The sequence below is a fragment of the Pseudorasbora parva genome, chromosome 3, assembly GCF_024679245.1.
Source record: "Pseudorasbora parva isolate DD20220531a chromosome 3, ASM2467924v1, whole genome shotgun sequence".
NCBI lineage: Eukaryota > Metazoa > Chordata > Actinopteri > Cypriniformes > Gobionidae > Pseudorasbora > Pseudorasbora parva.
In genome coordinates this window covers 32688030-32712845 of record NC_090174.1, presented here as the reverse complement: position 1 = coordinate 32712845, position 24816 = coordinate 32688030, and the positions used below count along the sequence as shown (strand labels likewise).

Below are 24816 nucleotides of genomic sequence, written 5' to 3'. Positions count from 1 at the left end.
AACGTATCAAACGTAAGAGTCGACTCTGAGTCAATTAAACAAATAGTTTTTCAATCGCAAGCTGTTTCGTTGTGACATCACAATGAAACATTCGCATATTGCCCGTCCACTTATTGCACGCGCACGCCGCACAGAGACCAGGGAAACCTTGTACTATACTGGATAGCATCATGTCAAGAAGACGCTGTGCTCTATGTCTTTGTGTTTCATATTGTAAAAAAAATCTGGCTAACAGTCTAACTCGCGTTATTACTGTCTACTGAAATACTACTGTAAATCAGCTGTGGGCTGCACTATTACCTAAAACTGTGTCTATTAATGCAGACCATTTGTCATTCTTACTACATTGATTAAAGATAAAGGATGAAACCAGATTTGTTTTTTCAAACATGTTTACATCAGATGGGCTAACATATGCACTGTTATTGATACAGCGTGCGTGCGCACGCATGCACACACACACACACAATGGTAATGATTTTTTTTTGTACGAAATATGCGCTGTACGTGATAGCAATGACTACAGACTGGGCCATCTGACCAGAGTAGGCTTGTGGAAAGGAGGGATTTAGAGAGACTGATTCATCCATCAGGTCATTTGAAAATCGTTGAACATTGTGGTGATGTGCAATGTATAATAGGGGCACTTTAAATTATACTGCTTGAGTATAACACTAATAATTTACTAACTGCATAACTGAGATGCATGTTTTTCTATGCCTTACATTTATCGAAATGGGATGAATGTTTTTTTTTTATAACTTCATCAAGTTATTATTAATGTAGTTGATGAAATGTTAGGGCCATATTATTTGCATTGTGCAAGCAATGTTGCAACATATTCTGGGGTGTCTTTTGTAGGTTATGTTGCAACAATTAAATAATTAATCGAAATGAATAATTTAGATGTTACTGATGTCAGAACTAACAACTAACTTCTGCCAGTGTTGCTTCTTGGTAACAAAGACATTAAAGCAATTCCTCCTTTTATACAAATCATTTAAATATCTGAATGTTTTAAAGTGAAGTTTACTCAAAAATGCAAATCTTTGCATAATGCATTAAAAAAATATTTCGGAATGACTGCAAGTGTTTACATGTGGCAACAAAATCTATCAAAGCCATCTCTTCAAACAGCGCTTTATTGCTTTATATGCATCATGTGATTGCAAAGTGAAGAAAATGGGTTTGTTTCCCTGAGGCAACATCATGAAAGCAGAGTTAAGATAGAAGTGATGTATTTTTAATATATAAATGATATCTTATGATGAAGACTAACCAAGGGTTTGGCTGGGTAATTTAGAGAGATGGACTTAACATATGCTCGAATAATATAGTAATGTAATCATGTTATAACCCACTGCCTATGTAAAAGCAATAATCAAATAAACAAACTATAATGTATGATAGATATAATATAAATTATGTTTCACTGTTAAATATTTTGCTGATTCAGTTTTATACATTGTTTGATATGGACGTATTGTTTTATATTGTGTTAGAGATGGGTTTTGGTTATTTTGTAGCTCTTATTGTAATTGTTTTAATGCCTTAAATCCTTCATATATTTCACATATGTTAAAATTGCATGTTTTCAGAGGTAAGCACTTCAAACATTGTCAAATAAATTTCTTTAAATGAACATTGGTGTTTGCTTATAGCTATAACACTAAGGTGATTTTTAGTGGACTGCATTCAGAAAACATTTTGTAGAATACATACTTATAATGTAAAATAAAAAACACCCACATAAAACAGAATTTTCTCTGTTAGCTTGGATCCATATAACTTTGACACATTCACAACATGATGACCATCGCTATACTATGATAAATGCTTTATTACAAGATAACCTTAAAAAGGGCCAAAAGTTCATCACTAATGTTAAATTAACACTTAACTAGCTTCACTTTCTTTACTAAAAAAAAAGGCAGCCACTTACTGTAGATGGCTGAAAACACCATCTACACTTTTAACTTGTGCGGAATATCTTTTAACTAAAGTTTGGTGGTTTGCTATAAAACCCATCAAAAACACAGGCCATTATATTGACTAATCATACATCTTCATTGCTGGAAAACGTCACAGTGAGGACGTCACAGACATTACTAATGACTAATGAGACGTCTGATCCCATTTTCTCGAGAATGAGATGCCTGGAGATATTCTGCTGTTTCACAAATTATCTTTACAAAGAAAAGCCACCAGCTGTCACCTTAGCAAATCCATGATCAGGCCATTCAGTGTAACCTTCTGTCCTCAACACTTATTAACAATTAACCAATAGCCACTTGGGATTGACAGCACGGGCTATAGACCTGCGTGAGCACCAGTGTGTGTTTGTCTTTCATCAGCGTAATATCACCCAGGAGTTCGTGTGAATTGGTTGGGCAAACACAGCTAATGTGGCATGTGTAATTGGACAGTCCCTTAAAAGTGTTAAAGTGTGTTTGCGCACAGGATTCGTTTTCCGCTGATTTAGGCAAAGACTGCAGAACCTGCCATGTATAAAAGTGAGAAGGACAAGCTATTCGTTCCAATCTATCTCTCCACTAACATCTCTACCATTCCTTGTCTTCTGCTTCAAGAAAGGGTAAGTGACCAGCAGGATGGGAAATCAACAGAAAATGCTATTATAACTGGTGTACTGTTGACGCAACTGTGCATGTTGATGTTTATATGTTTTATCAATAAAAGAGCATCTATCTGTTTTTCTGTCAGTTTGACCATGGCAGTGTGGCTCCAGGCTGGTGCTCTGTTGTTCCTGTGTGTCGTCTCCAGTGTGAACGCTAACGCAGGAGCCCCGCAGCACCTATGTGGATCTCATCTGGTCGATGCCCTCTACCTGGTCTGTGGCCCGACAGGCTTCTTCTACAACCCCAAGAGAGACGTTGACCCTCTTATGGGTAAGAAAGACTACGTTTAGCTTTGAAAAGTAGTGCTGTTCGCTACTCTTGATAAGATGATAAGAAAGTAATAATAATCTGTATACTGCAAAGATTTATACTTTAAGTAATACATTTAATTTTGTACAGTGTCTCAGCTAATATTGCACGGTGGGGCCAATGTAGGCATGATATAGGCTTGAGGTATAGGCCGTACATGGGTTTGTCTGTGGTTTCCATGTCAGCACTATCTGAATTAGTCCAGACTGGATAATGGAAACCATGGACAAATCCATGTAGGCTCCATACCTCAAGTGTATATCATGACCATAGTCTATTTTATGCACCTTATAAATACAAAAACATAGCATGAATAAGACAGAGAAATAATCCAAGCTGCAGAAAGGTGACAGAACATTCATATTGTCCCCTGTTGTTCATACCAGAAGGTGATGTCTAAAATAATAAACACTGTGACAGACTGGAAGACAAATAATGACAGTTCAAATGTTTGGGGTTGGTATGATTTTTTTAATGCTTTGATAGAAGGCTGAATTTATTTGTTAAACATATAATAAATATTATATTTTGAAATAATATTATCACATATTAAAATAACTGTTTTCTATTTTATTATATTTAAAATTGGTTAAAATGTATTCCTGTGATGGCAAAGCTGAATTTTTAGCATCACTACTCCAGTATTCAGTGTCTCATGACCCTTCTGTTATAAATAGAAATCATTCTATTATGCTGATTTGGTGCTCAAGAAACATTCATTATTATTATTATCAGGATTCTTTGTAGCATTATAGTCTTTACTGTCACTATTTATCAATTTAATGCACACAATTTAATCAATTTAATGCACAGAAGCATTTAATGCTTCTGAACAGAAGTATTAATTTCTTTTAAAAGGTACTGGCCCTTAACTTTTGAATGGTAGTGAATATGTATAAAATATGTATAATGTGTAAAAACAAAAAACAACAACAACAACGTATGTGTGTAAAATACACTTCACAGTATCTCATAAGGGCTAGGCATATTTACTTTAACCCATTATACATGAATGAGTAAAGCTTTGACTTAAAAATAAGATTTGGCTCAGTTGTACACTAATATTAAGCTATAGACTAATGTCAGGATTTTCCCTTTTGTTGTATTTTCCCCAGGTTTCCTTCCTCCTAAATCTGCCCAGGAAACTGAGGTGGCTGACTTTGCATTTAAAGATCATGCCGAGCTGATAAGGAAGAGAGGCATTGTGGAGCAGTGCTGCCACAAACCCTGCAGCATCTTTGAGCTGCAGAATTACTGTAATTAAAGGACCTGCATGTCCTGTGACAGCTGTCAATGACTTCACCTGTTTGCGCACAGGAATCAGCCTTAATGCTCTTGATTTGTTTTTCATAGAAAATAAAATTTTATCAAATGAAAGTTTTTGTATCAATACATTATAGTTTATATAACCACTTTAAAGTTCCTGTAATTTAAATTAGAAAACAGTGCAGATTTATTTGATGTTAAGAAGAGTAAGATAAAAGAAATTATAGCCAAATTAGTTCAGCACCATCTGTCATATTCAGGAACTTTAAGGTTTAGTGCAAGAAACTTCAACTACTGGTAATATTTTAAGTGGACAGAACGTTTTTAGAATATGGCTTCTTCACTGTTAACTAGTGGAGCAGTTGAAAGATTGTGACATCAAATTATATAATGAATCATTTCCTGAAATAATATAGGTATTACAAGGACATGGGGAGATAATCAGAGATGTGTTTTCATAACCTCTTGTTTACAGTAGGTATCAAAACTCTAAATATACATAGTATTATAAAGATAAAAGGAAAAAATGTCATAACTTTACCACAAGTGATATGGGCTGCTATAGACTCAAGAGTGAAGAAGAAAAATAACACGGAGGTGTCTTGAACTTCGTGGTGGCTTCGAATTCCCCCTCATTATACACTGAATTGTGTAGCAATATAGTTCACAGGGGTAAAATTTAGCTCATTATATCATGCAACAAAATCTTGTTTTACCCTCCATTGAATAAAACACTCGGCTTGAGCATTCGTGACATTCCTGTCAAAAAGCACAAATAGGCAAAGCATTTTTTTTAGCCTGTGATTTTTACTTACTTAGTAAGAAATGTGATTTATTGCTATTTACAACTATAATTGTATGTTAGTAAACCATTTTAGTTAAATATTTTCCCAGATATGTTTTGACCACATATGTAACCTGCATATGTAATTTCCGCAGTTTATTGCGCTTAATATGAGGGGCCGAGGAGGACTACCAGTGTAAGGGAGGAACATATTGTTAATAAGTATTGATTAATGGCTGATTCTTCACTTACTTCACTTCTGTTCTTCTTCATTTTTATAGCAGAATTATTAGCAATTCATAGGCATTGTCCCACATACTGCATTCATTATCACGCCAAACATTTTGAGTGACAGTTTAAAGTTAAGAAATGAAATAAAATATTTTTGATCACAGCATGATCTGATAGATTTATTAGATGTCATTACCAAACCGTTAATATATATTAATATTTTCAGAAATAAATAGATTAACATTGATTAGAAAGTAAATGAGGAGAGGAGCCACTCTAATTTAAGAGTGCAATATTTGATTTATATTTATGTCCTCCCTGCTGCTCACAAAATGTAATTAATAAAATATTTTGTAAGAATATTTATAAGACAATATCTTCCGTCTTTTTTTCCTGACATATTGTTTGCTCAAAGTGCAAACTTCTCCAAGATTTGTACATATAGAGAACAAATCATTCTGAGCAAATATGATAAGTTTTGTGAATTTATGATGCTCATGAGGCTTTCTAACTATCAGCCATTTCAAATGAAAACTAATATTGTTGCATTCATTTAAAGACAATGCCATATGAGATCCTATGATGTGATTCATCTCACTTTAAATGTTAAATGAGTCCACAGAAAAAACACCAATGCTATGATTACATGCCTTACAACAGTAAACACTTTTACAAGGTTTTTTTTATTTTTCACTTTTAATCTAATGGTAAAGGGAATAATGATTTATTTTTAAGAATTAACACATGCCTTGCGAGCAGCAGGACTTTTATTATGACAGGGCGGCACCATTTCTGCTTGTCCGGTCATGAGTATGAGGTAACGCAGTGTGTTGAAAATGATGTTATGTCGTTACTCTGTGCGTTTGTTTAGCGGCTGCTTCATACTTGTTGCACACTGCTAAGAGTAAAGCGCTTCTGCAAAAAAAAAAAAAAAAAAGGAAACCGAGGGTAACGCAAATATAATGCAATTGACAGGCGACTCCTTCAGATGTCCCGGCTTCTTGGTTAAAACAGCAATTTTCTCAATTTACAAATAGCTGGAAACATTTGGGATATTGTAAGAACTCAACTAAACAAAATATGTAACATTGGCCTGGTGATTCAGTATGGACTTTGCGTCATTGGTGCTTGGACCCCTTATTTGGTTATTCTTTAATTGTAATAATATTTCACAACATTACTGTTTTACTGTATTTTTGATCAAATAGATTATTAAAAAATTTTACTGACCCCAAACTATTGAACATTACTGTATAACCTGTATTGGCATAATTAATCTACAATTATACATGTACCAAGTCCACCAGTATCAGGCAACACAATGACAAAAAACAAATTGACATACATCATACATGTAACAAAATTGATTTATTGTTTGTTGTAATTTATTTAAAGCCCTGCTGTCCTGACCCTTTCATCACAGGATTCTTTTTTTTCTTCAACTTACTTAAATACATATTTTTGATCAGACTCATATTCTGAAACCAGAAAAAAAAGAAAGAAAAAAACCTCCCTGTTTAGACCTTCGGTCATGCATGCTACCTATTAGCCTAAAACCATTTTAAAAAAAAAAAGTTTAAATAAGAAGCAAGAGACTAAGCACCAAGATTTTTTTCTTTTCTTCATATATGAAAGAAACGTTTTCAATTACGTTAAATGAAAAGGCAGTGTGTTTTTCCATTTTTAACACACAACCAGGCCACCACTACAGTAATGCTGGAAAGTCCTTCATTTCAGTTTTACAAACCATACTATGTGAGCCACATGATATAGACACACTGTCTGTTAAGTTTCTCATGTCTCCCCAAAAATGTCTCCTGTGTTTCTCTCCAACACGAAAGGAAATAAACCAACTACTCACAGCAGAAAAAAACTGCTAATTAATAAAAACTAAAGGCACCAAGAAGAGGATGAAATGGGGTGGTAGAGTTGTGCTCTGTGTCAAGAGTCTAGACACTTTCTAGCCCTCACAAACTAGCCCAAATTCAAAAATTCAGTAACTATGAACAGTTTTTCCTCTTTCATTTAAATGTTCAATTATGAAACTGCCTCATATATTTATTGAGCATACCTGCAGATCAGCTTACAGCCACAAGAGGGTAGCAGAACATTCATTTTCAAAGAGCAAGGGTTGTTGAATTATTATGAACTGACCCTTAATATAACTTGCATTCAATAAAGCTGAACTGGGTTAGGCTTTTTCCGATTACACTAACATCGGTGAACTTAAAATTATGTAAAATATTTTACAGAGGCTCAATCGTTCTGATAAATTTATGTTAAAAATATAGCTGCAAGCAGCAATTATGGGGCCAAGCACAAAGAAGGCACGATAAGTCATGCCACTAATCCTGGGAGAATAAAGACCACCTGCAACAATGAGTAATTAAAAGACATTAAGATATTAGTTAGTTATTAGAGTGGCTGAAAACAACAACACAATTACTAGTAATATGATTTAATGTTTTTTACCAATAGGTGAGGCTGTTACCAAATTGATGAGGTGTGGTCAGTGTGCGGTGACAATAACGCTCAACTTCTTATCTCCTGAACACCAGGTGGCACTGTGCCAAAACGGTGCAGTGACTCTCAGGTCATAGTTGTCATACCTAACCAAGTTTGGTCAGAGTATGCAAAGGCATTTGAGATATAACTTTGCAATCATTTTGTCAATTTAGGAGGAGTCAGAATTTAAAAAAAAGTCTCAAAGAGACACAATATGTGCCTACAAACCTTTGGTGCTTGGCCCCGAATTACAAATATTGATCAGTAAATGGCAGATCAGAATTTCCACTACTGTTCACATGTATCCCAGAATTTTAACTAAAGCTCACTTTGCAGTTTCTAGGGCAAGTTTATTTATTCAAGGAAAGTAATTTCAGCAGGTCAGGTGAGGCGCAACTTTGCGCACTTTGATTGTGTATGAGTCCTAATGCTGCAGCATCACAACGAATCAGGGTTTTGCCAGTCTTCCATACTGTGGCTTCAACACAATGCAACGGCAGACAGAGAATAAACAAGTTCTCATATTCAGACTTTTAGGAGAAAAATCAAAAACAGAAGTAAAAAAATTCAAAGAAGCTCTACTTCTACAAACACATCTACTTAATAAAACATTTCATGGCCCCATCTCTTGAACGGCCTTAATTCTTGAACCATTATGATAACTATCACAGTTACCCATCATTTTCTTGACAAATCACATTAGCTTGAAGAGAAATTGCACTCTTACAAGTATAACACAAACACCTGGACTAGCTGCTAGTTATGATTTCAAGCAGTTCACTGGAAATCTCAATATGAATGGGAAATAGTACACTTCAAGTAAAGTTGGGATTCTTTCAGTTTTGTTCAGCCTGGTAGAAAAGCAGCAGATACACAGAACGAAGAGGATTGTGAATGAAAGCATTTTCAAATCATCAGAGATTTGCCATAAGGGTTGTTTGTCAAGTATTTTAGTTGAATCGGACATACTCGTCCCCAACCCCACCATTAAAATATGTACAACTGGTGTTGAACCCTCATCAGCCATATTGCACTACTTTGGTACTTCAGCTTTTCTACCTTGGCTGGATAGAAACAGGAAGTGGCATTTCAAGCAAAATATGTTCAGGAATAATTTCCTTTACATCAGAAGCTTTGTGGTTTAAGAGGAAAAAAATAAGGTAATATGGCAATATACATACAATCTATACTTGATGAATCATTGTCTCTTTATACATCATGGATTTTTCCAGAAGAGTTTAGAAAGAACATCAGATGGTAGAAGCAGAAGAGGCAAATTGTGTCATTCCAACTGAGTTAAATGGAGAAGACAATGAAAAAATGTGATTTAAGGTCCACATTAGTCAAAATTCGGGCTGTACAGGAGGTCCAAAAACAATGGTGGATAAAAAATACTAATGAATGTAGGATCATCAAGAGTGAACTTTAGTCCAGGATTAGGCTTAATCTGCCACTCCACATTCACCTTGAAAAAGTCCATTGATCTTTTAAACATGGTGGCAAAAATTTAAACCAATCATTATTCAGTGTCACAGTTCACAATACAGGTCTATATAAAAAGACAAAAAAAAAGTGCTTTAGATTAAGTAAAAACGATGGAGTTCTTAAACCAGTCAGACTAGGCATCAGTAAAAGGCCTTCAATGTGTTTTTTTTTTTTTTTTTTAACTCGAGTCCAAAATTAAGGTGTGAGGGTTTTGAGTTGCTGATTCAGTGTCTAATGTTTAAGGGACAGAGCAAATCTGCAGTCTCAGTGATCTTGAGTCCCTCACCAGCTCTAGCTGGAAGTGCATTCCCCCAAACCATGTGATATCTCTGCCATTTAAATCCCAGCCTTCAAAGAAAGGGCATGTACACTCCCATTAGGTGAATTTATGAGCAAAGATCCACAGGAGACACCTCCTTCTAGGTAACCTTCTAGGCTATCAGGTGTCAGAAATTTCTTCAAAGCAAGAAATAAAAATGTCCTCCAAAATCCATAGTATGTTTAAAGTAACTAATAACTTAAAATAGAAGCATGGGGTGGAAACCAATACTGATAGAGTGGAACACAACAGCCAGGCAAAGTGGTGAATATGGTTGCAGCTAAAGTGATTTCCTTCTTCTTCTTGAAATAAAATCGAGAAAGAGAAAAAGTTAATTCTATTCTCACAAAATTGTTAAGATAAAAAGCTAAACAACAAGTGCTTCATGACTATAGTGTCCTCTATACCACAGATCCATATAGAGGCGTGAAGAGAAAGAATAGAAAGTGAGCATGTACTGTTGTAAAATCAATGCAAGCTTTCTGCTGAGAGGCAGGAAAAACAGGAAAATCTTAAAGTCCTTCAAAAGGGTTCATATCCTTCTTGATTAGAATATCTATGTTCACTCTCAGGATAGTAACACCACCCCCCTTCTGTAATAAACTACATGAAGGGCAGTGCTGACATAGTAATTAAAGTCTTTCTTGGTTACACACTAATAAAAAGTATTTTCAAGAGTTGATAAGCGCACAGACCTTCATCTGGTATGTGGTATGAGTTAATAACTGTAGATCCGTTCTATAAAGAGTTTAGATACAAGCCAAATCAAACACACCTGAAGCAGATGATCAAGGTTTTGGGGTACATTAAAAATTACAGACATATATTAGAGCAGATTGGAACTAAACTCTGCATGAAGGAGGATTTCTAGGAGCAGGACTGAGCATCCCTGATGCAAGTACTGAGAGCTCAGCACAATTTTTTTCCACATACAACACTGACCTAAACAAGCTACATGTTTGTTTTAGAGGCATTTGTGTGTGCAGTATGTATGCAGATGTGTAAGCATGCATTGTGTGTGTATAGTTCACTAAATAACAGGCCACATTTTCTCACAGCGTTTGGGGTTCTACGGGGGCTGTGTGAGGGCTCTGAGGGGGAGAATGTGGCGGGGATTGCAAAAGGGGGGTATAATGTGGTATTGGAGGGCAATAAGAAGGGGTGGCTGTGGGGGATGGGGGCAATCCAGAGGGTACCAGTGGTCCAGGGAGTCCGAAGGGGCCAGTGGGGGACTCAGCAGGAGGCTGGTTGTAAAAGAAGAAAGCACACTGATGGATGAATGTCTCGATGATTGTCTGGTAGGTGCGTGTGGCTGTCAGGGCATCCATAGAGGTGAAGTCTGGCCGCATCAGTGTCGGCCAGAAACAGATCGAGAGATTCTCACTGGTCATTAAGTTGACTCTGTTCCACTGACTAACCCTGAGAGAAAGAAACAGGGAGATAAGGTTTAGTCTCTCCACTTCAACTGATCTCTAATAGTTTGTAACTGCAGGTGGTTTGACACTTACTTGTTTAGATGGCTCATTACATATTTGAAGACATCAAAATTCTCCCTGGGAAATCGTCTTAACACATCCTTCATTGTGTGAAGCCTCTGTTCTCGATCATTAATTTCTATGCGTGCACACACACATACACAAAACCTTGATTATTCCACAGGCTTAGACGAGCACTGTTTTATGGATGACATAACACCCAGTTTTGCTACCCTTGCATGCAACATCATAATAGTTTAGAATTAAAGTTCTATATGCATGAATGAATGAATGAGGCATATTTATATAGCACTTTGATATGTACTACTGTACACCCAAAGTGCTTTACACTCTGGGGATCAGGGATCTCTCCTCAAATTATATATTTAATTATATTATATAATAATGCATTATTATAGTCTTCAAAAATGCTTTTAAAGAATGCTAAGTGAGATCTTACTGAAAGCTTCCACCAGCTCTTCCTGTGAGCTGTAAGGAACCAGAGGCTCAGGCAGCTCAGAGAAGAAACTTTTCATTGCCCCAGCAACTGTGTTCACAGTGAAGTCCTTCTCCACAAGGTCCAGATTGTGGTCTAAGACAAATTAACAAAGTGATGGAGAGAGGTATAGAAAGAAAGGAAGAAAAAGAACAGTAGAACTTATCCATCAATACTTTGTTGTGTATATTATAACACAAATGTATTTATTAAAAGCTTTTACATGCTGTTAACATCACTCATACACGCTTCATGTAGCCATACAGGCATTACAACCACAGAAATCCACTACCAAAACTATAACCCACAACAATTTAAGTATTTTAAATCCTTCTAAACTTACCCTGTTCAAACTGTCTCTGCACACTCTCTATCTCCGCCTTATTTCCACTTACCCTGTAGATACCCTCTGTTGTCAAACCTGAGAGAGAGAGAGAGAGAGAGAGAGAGAGAGAGAGAGAGAGAGAGAGAGAGAGAGAGAGAGAGAGAGAGAGAGATTTTGAGGAAAGTGATCTTCCAATGACTTAAGCATTTTAAGACATTATTTAGTACTAGTCATTCTACTTTAAGTGTCCAATAGAATTTTACAAATTTCTACTACATATTATGGCTATTAAAATGCTAAAAGTAAAAGGTTCACATTAATAAGGTTCTGCAATCTTTTTTTTTACAAAATCATAACTGAAACCCAGTCAGAAAAAAAGTGAAGTATGTGCAATACTATGCTCTGGTGTGATTTATGACAGCTACAGCCCATTAAGCATCTAATTTTAACTGGACACTGCGATAATGATAAGCATATATGGTTCCCTAAGCACAACTCTTATAGGGTGAGTAGGTTGGTGAAACAGTAGCAGCAAATGTACCTGTGGCTTCAATATAACGAATACACTTGTCAATGAAAACTGGAATAGGTCGTTCAAGGGAAACCACATTCACCAGAGGCACCCCAAAGTAGTTACTTTCCAAAGGCTTAGAGACAGAATGACGAGGCTTTGGTCTTGTTTTCTACAAACAGCAAGACAAGAGTATTTGACAGTTATACAAAGACAGTCAGCATTGTTTTGACTCCTTTAATGAAGTTATAAAACATTAAATATCACATTGTTAAAACCAAATATCTCATACTTATCTAAATTACATATAAATATCTCATATCACATCAGCATACTTTAAAAAGCCATGTGAAATAAAGAAATAAATCTTACTTTGCCTGGGCGGCGAAGACTTTTCAGTATGTTCCTCTTTTTGGGATCTTCTCCTTCTTCATTGAGTATTTCTGTCTTTAGTGCTGAAACATCTTCGTCTTTTGACCTTGTGAGTGTGCCGATCTCATCATCGCTACCAATAGAAAAACTAGTGCGGAAACTGCTGAACTTCCCCAGACGCTTGGAACGATCACGGTAGAGCCGTGGCTTCACCCTAGCTGCTGAAAACTTGCGACGTCTCTCCAACGAGCTGCCATCACCTTCACTGTCTGAACCATTGCCTCCTCCATTAGAATGGATCCGATTGGAATTGCGGATGGTAATAATTTTGCCCTGTGTGCTGTCATGTGGCACAGAGTATATGCTGTCCTCATAGCTGGGACGTGGCTTAGAGACAGCATCCATTGGCTCAGCATAGTCCGAAGGATCGTAATCTCCTCCTAGAGGCCACGTCACATTGGATGTAAGGGAACGCCGATGGCTGACTGCATCTACGTACGGGTTAAAATTTGTTTTTCTAAGGTCAAATGTGACACTAGGCTTGGGTCTCACTTGTGGAGGAACTTTATTATTTAGCTTGTTCTCAAAGGTGCTAAGGTCAGAGATCACAGAGAATGTGTCACCTGAGTCCAGGTCAGGCAGTTTGAATCCACCATGAGAGGTGAGAGTACCATCATGGTAAGGCGGGGAAGCTTCCATGTCTTCCTCAGAATCTAACAGCATTGTGACAGGGCTTGGGGAGCCACAGTGTGGCGAATACACATTCTCATTTGTGCTACTGGCTTCTGCAACATTTTCATACATGTGACTGGCCTCAACAATGGTTTTCTTTTCTAATACCTCTGTGAAAAATTGTTCCAACAGGTCTAGTTTGTGAAGTCCTCCAACAACTCCACCATGGCCACAGACAATACTGCAAAACCGTCCCTCGAGTTCATGTGCCAGTTCTTCACCTTGGACTAACAACTCATGAGCAGACTCAGAGTCCAGAAGCTCAGTCCGGGTTTCTCCCACTGCAAGAAGCTGAACTGGGATGATGTCCTGAACCTCACATAAAAAGGCACACAGGGTTTCAAAAGAAGCCTTGCGGCTAGCAGAGTATAAAGCGATGTAGCCATGCACTAGTCGACTCTTACGAGTGGCAAAAGAAGCGTGGTATGACAGTAATGACAACTCAATTGTGTGCTTGTGTCCACCAATTGTTTGTTCTAGCAGCACTGAAGTGCCACTGGTTTGGGGAGAGGTTGGCTTGCAATGCTGAGGAAGCAGGAATGGTGCAAGAAGTTGATCAATGTCATAGGAGTCTCCACACATTAGGCACATGACAATACGTAATTCAGCCTCTGGGCTCTGGTCCTGCTGTAAGTCTCGAATACATGGAGGCAGTGGAGGTGCAGGTGGAGAACAGGTACGAATTGTAGAAGACCTTCTTGTTTCAAGTAGAACCTTTAAGACCTGGTTGATCTGCTTATCATTCACATTTCTCCCATAGCCAGTGCCTGGGGAGGCAGGTTCCAGATAGTTACAATGCAGTTTTATGGCTACCTGCTGACCCTGTGAAATTAACGCTTGAGCAGTCTCGCCTCCAATGTCACCCAGTCCTCCAACACCTCTTTTGGTTACTAATAAGAGTGACAGGGGAAGCTGAGCCATATGGTTGTCCCTTCTGCCAAGTGTGGACTCTCGCAGCTTCTCAATACTTTCTACAACATATGACAAGGACTCTTTTGAATTGTATAAACACAGGCATCCATGGGGAGTAAATGTGGATGTATGAAACGAATTAACAGGAAGTCTAACATTGCCCTCAATTGGCCGAAGGACAAGCTCATACATTCTACCTTCAAGCACATAATGATCATCATTAGTACACAATGCTCGAATCTCATTAGCTAATTCTCTAGCAAGACCATCTTTGCCCAGTATAACAAGATTGATCCTATCTACCTTTCCATCAATCAAATGGGGCTTTCCAAAGAAAGGGTATTGTGTTGGGAAGCACGAAGCTAGTATTTGCTCAATTTTATTGTCAACACAGTTTGGGCAGTTCGGGCATGTTTCCTTTGTAGGATGATACACAAAATGGATGTGTTTTAGCACTAAAGCATCTCTTTCAGCTTGCAATTTCTGAAGTGCCTTGAAGCGTTGTTCTTCACCTAATACTTCTTGAATTGCTCCCATCTTCTCTTTACTAGGTTTGGCATCCAGCTCAAGTTCATAGAAGAGTTCAGAGTACTCTAGCAAAAGCTCCTGAAAATCTTCTTTTGCCCGGTCTATGATTGCTTTCTGGTGCCGGTTATAAATGTCCAAATATTCTGGCTCCTCAAGCCACTGGTAGAAGTCTTCGTTCATGATAAAGCTTCGGGCCTCCTCCCACGGTTTGCCAGGGGTAACGAAAGGTGAAGATGCTAATTTTGCTTTGAATTCATGACGCATCTGGGCACGCTTGCATTCGTTGCGTAAGTGTTCAAGGTGTGCGTCAAAGATTATTTCAGCAGCTGTAGTGTCTAGCACATCAAAGGGGATGCGCTCATCCTCCATGTTATCAAGATGTGGTGTGTCCTCCCATGGTGCATCGTCCAGTACTACAAACCAATGATCAAAATCTTTTTTAGACTCAAGGACCTTTTGGACCCCAGACCAGCTCAAATGCTCAATTTCATCCAACTCTGACACCAAGCTACTTAAGGCGATTGGAAGAGTGCTCAAGTATGCTTTACGACGCTTTTCAATGTGCTCCTGTTTAAGCCGGTGAATATGTTGTTGAAATAGCTTCTTAGCCTTGCCTGTGCCTTCTAAAAATACATACTCCTTGTATTCAGGTGAAGTCTGCATTCGTCGGCTAATGTTGGGCCAAGTTTCATTGTGATTCTTCACAATGTGGTTCACCAACCACTCATAGCGATCTTTTGCAGAGGCAATCAGTTGACTCTGGTGTTTCAATGCCTCAAAGTAAGGTATGATCTTGGGCTTACCTTTTCCCTTATCAATGAGCTGCATCAAGGTAAGGAAAGCCAAGTCAACATTGACGTTGGACCGTGCCGAAGTCTCAACAACTTGCAAGTTCTTTTTTGTAATGGCAAATGTATGAGAATCCTTGATGTATCGCTCCACACCCTCATCACACTTAGTGAGAACTAGCACAATAGGTTTTTTAGTCTTGCTTAAGTGATTGTACAAGTTGGTGACAAATTTCATTTGATCATCAAAGTTGCGGTTCATACCACGACTGACATCAACACAAAGCAGAAAGCCATCCACCTGCAACTTGCCTTCAGGCATTTGCTTCTGTTCGAAATCTTGCTCCAGTCCCAACTGATCAGTGCAGAAGTACATTAGTTTTTCAGCAGAAGCCAGTTTGGTGGAGGCAGCTCTTTTGATGTAGGGCTGTAAGGCTGTGCTACGATGGGGCTGGAACGTCTGGTCATCAATGAATTCTGTCTGCTCAACCACATGCATCCTGCAGTCTGAACCATCTTCCAAAGCTCTCCCCACCTCTCCCCAGAACAGGAAATGGTCATTGTTGACAACCCGGCCACCGAAATCGCTGGTACTTAGTACAGAAGTGTGATCAAGATGGAAGTCGTCTGCACTAGGGCGGACAAAGCGGTTACAAAGGCAGGATTTGCCAACTCCACATTGCCCTTTCTCCTTCTCAGTTCCCGAAAGGCCAACAACAACAAGGTTGTAGATAGGCATACGGGATTCTTGCTTTTTAGCCATCATCATCGTACACAGGCATTCATCTTGCCATGCCCCAAAGGTTGACAGAGGCAGACTCTTTAAAACGTGTCCATAAAATGCTGAAATCAGGGCCCTGTATTTGATTTACAATTGAGGCTTTAGTTCTGATGTATCAATCATCCTTTCAGTTCAAGAAAGCTGCTTGCATTTTTTGGCCATATTAGAGGGGACTAATGAGACATAAAAAAGGGGACGTGAAGAAGTCAGAAGCAGAAATAGGGGCTAACCTAAATGAGAACGGGAGAGAGAAAGAACAAACCAATTATCAGCAAAATTATGTGCTTCGCTTGCCTAAAAGGAAAATTAAGAACATATAAAACTTCTTTAATCATTTTTACAGATATTAAAATGATATTCGATTAACACAGTATAACCCAACTACTAACTACTAGTAGTGCCTAACAATCTACATTGAGAATTTGAATAACATGTTTTTAATATGGTATAAAATGGCTTCTTCCATAATTCTAATCTAACAAAGATAAATAAAGGGTTAGTTCACCCAAAAATTAATTGATGTCATTAATGACTCACCCTAATGTCGTTCCACACCCGTAAGACCTCCGTTCATCTTCAGACACAGTTTAAGAGATTTTATATTTAGTTTAAGAGCGTATCCAAGTGTATGCACACTATACTGTCCATGTCCAGAAAGATAATAAAAACATCAAAGTAGTCCATATGTGACATCAGTTAGTTAGTTAGTTAGAATCTCTTGAAGCATCGAAAATACATTTTGGTTCAAAAATAACAAAAACTATGACTTTATTCAGCATTGTCTTCTCTTCCGGGTTTGTTTTCAAACCTCAAATAAAGATTCAAACGGTCATGACTCCGCAGATAGATTCATGATTCGGATCGTGTGTCAAACTGCCAAACTACTGAAATCACGTGAAATTGGAGATCCGAATCATTAATCTATCTGCGGATTCATGACCGTTTGAATCTTTATTTGAGGTTTGAAAACAAACGCGGAAGAGAAGACAATGCTGAATAAAGTCTAAGCTTTTGCTATCTTTGGAACCAAAATGTATTTTCGATGCTTCAAGAGATTCTAACTAACTAACTGATGTCACATATGGACTACTTTGATGATGTTTTTATTCTCTTTCTGGACATGGACAGTATAGTGTGCACACACTTAAGATACGTTGTCGGTCTAAATATAAAATATCTTAAACTGTGTTCTGAAGATGACGGAGGTCTTATGGGTGTGGAACGACATTAGGATCAATTTCATTTTTGGATGAACTTACCCTTTAATAAACCAGTTCTAATAAAAATAAAGAGCAAATTTCTGATTAATACAAATCAATTTCTGATTATGGATGATCAGATTGATTCTTGAGTCATTCCTAGCAAACCTACACAACATTATGTGACTACTAAAAACTAGTTATGTAACAGTTCAAAAATCATTCTACAATCATAGTCCACAATCTACTTTACACTTGGGTTCACAAAGTAAATCATGTTCTGGATATTTGTGTTTAGTTAACAATTTGCTATTGTTTCACAATTCCCAAAACACCACTTTAAAATCAGTGTACATAATATAATTTTAAAATCTGGACAATTTGATGTCATTTTTAATTTTCTAGATGGTATCAATGCCAAAAATTTTTGATCTTCTCAACACACCAGGAATGTTGGACCCAGTATCTTTACACCTGTTTTTGTCTGGTATTCAAAACCAGTCAATGGTTTTGTCTACAAGTCTCGTCTGAAAACTGTCTTTCATCAGTCAAGGGATAGACAGAGGAAGCCAGAAATTGAAAGTATCTATTATCACTATTATCTTCAACATTATACATTTTTTTGGCAGTTTCTAAATTAAAGTAGAAGACACTCACAGCAGTCATATATCTAACAATTGGAGGTGTAATGGATCGTAGTTGATAGTAGTATGGTAGTATGGACCTGGCCCAGTAGATTGGCAATCGGCACGATTCAAGCATGCAATTCAAGGATTAGTTGCAACGTTCAACCATCAAAGAGTGAAAGTTTAGCATTTGCATATATTTTTGTGTATGTTTTCTGTACACACACACTAAGCACAAAAATGAGTCCTCTTTTGTATTTCCTTGTACTTGAACAGACACATATATACACAAAATGATCAAATACTTAGAGCAATACTTTTGGCTGTGACAACTATCGATTATTATCTATAATGAAAATAATGAATTTATTTGATTATCAATTAGTCGTGTCTGTGCACTGTGCTCTGTACAACCATCACATCGTTTTTCAGTAGTGAATAACCCATTTCACTTCTAATAGTGGAGGACAGAGTGAGCTGCAGCAGGAAAGGTACATGATCCAAGTTGTCCAAAACATGAGAATGCTTCATATTTATAAGTGAACAAAAGCAAAAGCATTACCACATCTGGCCATTGTGCTTTGGCAGATGTGTGTGATGTGCCTCTGACACGTGTTTTCCTCATCAAAATAATCTTTAGTTGCAACCATAGAGATACTCATTTGATGACCTTGCTTAATTGACCATCGATACATTTTATTGATTAAATTATTGTTGACAATTAATCGATTGTCAAGTAATCATTTGCATCCCTAGTACCTATGCGGTTGCTAGGGTGTTCTAGGTGGTTGTTCATTCCAAATGTCTTTGATATTCTGGTTTGGATATGGATCTATTTATGGAATGGTTATAGATATGGATCAGGTTTTATAATATTTAATAACAACACAACCTGAAATAACTGTAAAAAACAAAACAAAAACAGTGAAAGGTCATTTTTGCTTTCCACTGAACTCCATTAATTAGGGGTAAATCTTGCTGAAACAGTTAGGGGCAAGCAGTTGGCCTTAAAAAATGTCTAACTTTAAAGTATTTAAAGAGCATGATCTAATAGCAAGTATATAAACCAATGAGAAATAGTGAATAGAATATCAACAGCATTTAATCATTTCTTTATCCATGTCCGTTTCATTTCCATTACAATAGCACACCACAAAAATATGATTTCCTCACTTATGTCATTCCAAACCCATATGGTCTTTTATCCATGGAATGCAAAGAGGACATTTTAAATAATGTAGTTGATTTTTTTTTTCATGCAATTACAATGAATGGGGACAGGGGCTTTCAAGCTTCAGAAAAGACACAAAAGCACCATAAAAGCACCTTAAGTGGCCGATATAATGGGCTATGTCTATATTCCATGTCTTCTGAAGCCATATGATAGCTTTTTTGGGAAAACTGACCAAAATTTTAGTTGTTGGGCTACTTTCATGATGCTTTGTTGTCATTTTTTTTTTAGCTTGACAGCTCCAGTACTGATCTATTTACACAATACTGAAGACTGAGCAAAATTCTCAAATTCACCTAGTGTGCTTCACAATAGAAAGATTCATAAAAGTTCTTAAAGAATTTCCATTTTGTGGTGTTATCAAGGACCTTGCCACTTTTGCAGTTTGATCATTATTAAAATCAACATGTTTAAATAATAATTACTCTATAATGATAAAAATAATTATAATTAATAACTGATTACATTAGTGCCCTTTTTGCAAGATCTTTTTTAATGTTATTATTTTTAAAACCATTTTTTAATGGTTTTAATTATGTTTAGCTTCGGTTTAAATTTGGCCCATGGCCAAAATATCATGAAATGGTTAGTCTGGACTGGCAATGCTACAATTCTGCTCACGTGCGCTGCTCCGCCAAACCGTTTCAAACTGAGTATGAGAGGAGGAGTCAATGCGAGGAGTCAAGGATGCAAAGGAAGTGGTCAGGTGGAGCAGAGAGGAAAAGGTCTCCAAGAAGAACCAGCGAACTGTAGCAACTTTACTGACCTGTTCAAATGCAGATAGGCATTATTAATTCATTATTAATTTAATCTTAATAGCTTAATAGGCTTCTGTCGTTTTGTGTTCATTCATTTAACTAAGCATTTAGCTTAGCAGTTTAATACTTAGTTAACAAACATTACTATTGTCACTCAAAATATTTTAAAGACATTATTGTTATCTACTGTAACGTTACAGAAGTAATTTAGCAGCCAAATGTTCACATTGATGTATAGTATGTTTGTAGGGAGCTACAGCAGACAACACAATGAATACTAATAGTAACATGATCAGTATTGGGATTTTTTTAAATAAAGATTGTCATGATGTAGGTATGAATATACTAATGTTGGCATTTAGAACATAAAACAAAACAAAAACAAAAAACAACAACACTATATTGCCAAATGTTTTGGGATGACTGCCTTTACATGCACATGAACTTTATTACATCCCATTCTTAATCCGTAGGGTTTAATATGGAGTATGCCCATCCTTTACAGCTATATAAGCTTCAACACTTCTGGGAAGGCTTTCCACATGGTTTAGGAGTGTGTTTATGGGAATTTTTGACCATTCTTCTAGAAGCGCATTGGTGAGGACAAGAAGGCATAGCTCCACTTGAATCCCAAAGGTGATCTATCGGGTTGAGGTCATGACTCTATGCAGGCCAATCAAGTTCCTCCATACCAAACTTCCTCATCCATGTCTTTATGGACCTTGCTTTGTGCACTGGTGCGCAATCATGTTGGAACGGGAAGGGGCCATCCCCAAACTGTTCCCACAAAGTTGGGAGCATTAAATTATCCAAAATGTCTTGGTATGCTGAAGCATTATGAGTTCCTTTCACTGGAACTAAGGGGCCAAGCACAAACACTGAAAAACAACCATGCACCATAATCCCTCTTCCACCAAACTTTACACTTAGCACAATGCAGTCAGGCAAGTACCGTTCTCCTGGCAACCACCAAACCCAAAACTGTTCCCACAGTCTTGTCACTCCAGCGAACATGTCTCCCCTGCTCTGTGACGGTGTGCTTTACACTACTGCATCTGATGCTTTGCATTGCACTTGGTGATGTATGGCTTGGATGCAGCTGCATGGCCAAGAAACCCATATATAATTATAATTATAAGGGAGAAATATATATATCTATTTTTGTAAGAATTGTACTCTCTAACACATCATTTTAGATTGTTCATTTTATTATAAAAATGCCTTAAAAGTTTTTTTAAGTACTGCATTATTTGTTCTTCAAATTAATGTTTATTGTCATATAGTTATTAGTTTGTTTTTTGAAGATTTGACAAAATTGTTTAAAAAAAATTAAAAAGCTTTTAAGGGTGGACAATGTAATGATGACAAGTGGTATAAAGAACAGATGGATTATTTCTCATCTCTCACAAACAACCAATTGATATTACTGAACTGGATTTCGATAGAAAACAATACTTAAAACAGTACCAAAGAACTGTATACACTACTTTAACTTGAAACATAAATTGCTTTCCTATGAACAATTGGTGTCTGTCCACTCTGTTAGCTCTTCTGATTTAACAGGCTGGACACTAACAGAATGTGATGACTGCTTTAAAGGGTTAGTTCACCCAAAAATAAAAATTGTCATTAATGACTCACCCTAATGTTGTTCCACACCCGTAAGACTTCATCTTCGGAACCCAGTTTAAGATATTTAGTCTGAGAGCTTTCTGTCTCTCCATTGAAGACATATGGATGGTACTGTCCCTTTCAAGAAGGACCAGCAGTCGTGAATGTGGATTGAAAACAAACACGGAAGAGAAGACAATGCTGAATAAAGTCGTAGTTTTTGTTAATTTGGGACCAAAATGTATTTTCGATTCTTCAAGAGATTCTAACTAACCCACAGATTACACATATGGACTACTTTGATGATGTTTTTATTACCTTTCTGGTCCTTCTGGACATGGGACAGTATACCGTCCATACGTTTTGAATAGAGAGACAGAAAGCTCTCGGACTAAATATAAAATATCTTAAACTGTGTCCCGATGATGAACGGGTGTAGAACGAAATTAAGGTAAGTCATTAATGACATAATTTCCATTTTGGGGTGAACTAACACTTTAAGATATTATGTAATTTAATTTTTTACAATTTTCATTACAAGGGAAAGTAGTCAAAACAGAAAGGGATAATTTGAGGGACAAGCTAAAAAATATTTATATTTGTTCAATTAAATGTAATCATTAAAAAAAAAGAATCATTACTGAAATACCAAACAATGTAAAAAATGTGTGTGTGTGTGGGGGGAATCATGTATCGCAAGTGTTGTATTTATCATGAAAATAGGGTACCACAAGTCTGGGGACATGGTGATATATGGTGATATATGGTGGTTCAAAATGCTGTTAAATGTGTCATTCTTTTAAAAAGTTCAAATGGTGTTATTTATGACCAAGACAGCTTTAAAATGTATATTTACCATTTTAAGGCAGTAAGACTGCCACGATCTTTACTGGGGACACAAAAATCCCCAAATCCCAAGAATGACCCAAACAACAACAAAAAAACAACAACACATTTTCTTTATGTAATAACCTGAAAATAACGGAAATGCTACATAAATACACACACAAGGGAGAGACAGAACTTTGCTTTTGCTTTAGACAGACAGATTTGTGTGATGGCCATCAAAAAAAAAAAAAAAAAAAAAAAATAGGGTTGCCCGTAGTTTCAAAATTTGTATGGGATGGCCTGGATGAGTGTGAGATTTCCAGCCTGAATGTTTCCCACAGACATTGAGTAAATATATGGCTTGAACATACATCAAACACTGTCTTGATTGTATGTGTATGAAAAAACAAAACATGAACGACACCATGGCACTACAGGCAAAATACACATCTGAACCGTAAAAAAATACTGAATTGAATGAATGAATGAATGAATGAATGAATGAATTTTAAATATATCTTATAGTATTTTATAGTACGTAAGAATTAGTTGAATCAATTTGATGGAATTGTACTACTAATTGAAACGCCAAATCTTAAAAGGCTTTATTTATTTATTTAGGCTAAGTGTAGGCCCAGCATAGCCTACCAGCTACGTAATGCGTCATGGTTCAGAACTGCCTCCCTATGAGCAGCTCAGCTGTCTTGTGTGGTACTACCTCTACAGAAATTACACTGTCTGTCACATTTCCCCACGTATGTATTGCGTTATAAATTACCGCGACTAGTTTACGTTACTATCCGTTGGTGTAGGCTATTCAACAATGAAATGCTCTGCTATTCTGTCAAGCGTTACATCGAAACTAACAAGGTGCAAATCACGTGAGGAAATAGTCTGCCAACTTATAACATTATGAGATTATAAGAGTGCAAGATAAATCCGTTTTCAATGCAACCAAGTCGCTGCTTGCACAACAGACGGCAATCACTTTTATTCAACCATACAGTTTCTTTTCGGAACTACGTACTATGTTACTCATTTCAAGATTCGGTTTATAGGCTTCCTAAACGGCTGAAAACTGTTACAGCGCAGGTGGCACACACTACTTTGCTTGCTAATATTGATTTTAATGAAATACCAGAGAGAATGCATACATACCAGTGCCTTTCTCAGTCCTCCCTTTCCCTTCTCAATCTCTCTCCCAGGCCAGCGAGAGAGGGCTTACAACCGAGCCGGTCAATGTTGTTAGAAACCAGAAAGGAAGGAACACAAAAAGACCTACGGACATTAAATTCCTTGAAGGCTCTTTGATTGTGGCTTGACAGACTTGCAGTTTCCAAGGGATATTTTTGTCAGACGCAACTTACTGATCTCGCGTTAGTATAGAAACGGCTGTGAAAATCCACCGACGGCTAAACATATCCAAACAAAGAAATGTCCTTTCTTGGAGGCCAGTCGTTTCCGTGCGGAAAAAAGCTTGTTTTAATGTCTTCCTCTGGCCTAAACACGTTGGTTTTGGTCAATTATAATGCCCTTTGTTGTGGCCATAAAATGCAAATTTCATCGTGTGCAGACAGCATGCAGCGATGCCTTAACGCGGAGACACAACATCCAGTTTGTCGTAGCCTAATCTCGAGCAATCTGGGCCACGCATGTCTTTAAATGTTAAGATATATGTGCGTGTGGGTGAAAGTGGTTGTCCAAGGCTTCCAATAATGGCGGTCCATCCGCCCGAACCCAACTCTGAATCTGCCCTCTTTCGCTCTCCTTTTTTGAGGATAAAAGAGGGTTACTGAGACAGCCGAGACTCGCCCAGTGGCGCATGGACAACAGCACAGCGCTGAGCCAATTACAAGAGCCGAGCTCGAGCGCGCGCACGCGGACGCAGACCCGACCTAAAGGCGAAGCAGCATCCTTTCAAATACAGAGTGATTGATGTTGTTGCAGATGATTGTGATCATATAAAATTCTAAAAATAACTTTGTGACGCAGTATCTCAAACCATGTGAATAAATACTCATTGCCAAATGTCACACAGTTACGAAGAGTTTTGACATTTAGGCCTACTCACGATTAAACCAGTTTATTATATTTCATAAGTTAGGCTA

General features: G+C 37.3%; 2 protein-coding genes across 2 annotated transcripts; one reads left to right on the top strand and one right to left on the bottom strand.

Annotated features, from left to right (window-relative positions):
* The first annotated feature begins 2438 nt into the window (after positions 1-2438).
* On the top strand, positions 2439-4322 carry ins (preproinsulin). Its single transcript, XM_067438482.1, has 3 exons — positions 2439-2593; positions 2722-2906; positions 4061-4322. Exons 2-3 carry the CDS (start codon positions 2729-2731, stop codon positions 4207-4209), a joined length of 327 nt encoding a protein of 108 aa, XP_067294583.1. The 5' UTR covers positions 2439-2593; positions 2722-2728; the 3' UTR covers positions 4210-4322.
* A 2472-nt stretch (positions 4323-6794) lies between these two features.
* On the bottom strand, positions 6795-24644 carry arhgap35b (Rho GTPase activating protein 35b). The gene is made up of 8 exons (XM_067438481.1): positions 24076-24644; positions 23867-23986; positions 12715-16685; positions 12373-12514; positions 11850-11927; positions 11471-11602; positions 11044-11149; positions 6795-10954 (listed from the first exon to the last, which is right to left on the bottom strand). The coding sequence occupies exons 3-8, from the start codon at positions 16441-16443 to the stop codon at positions 10588-10590; spliced, it is 4554 nt and encodes a 1517-aa protein (XP_067294582.1). The 5' UTR covers positions 16444-16685; positions 23867-23986; positions 24076-24644; the 3' UTR covers positions 6795-10587.
* Between the last annotated feature and the right edge of the window lie 172 nt (positions 24645-24816).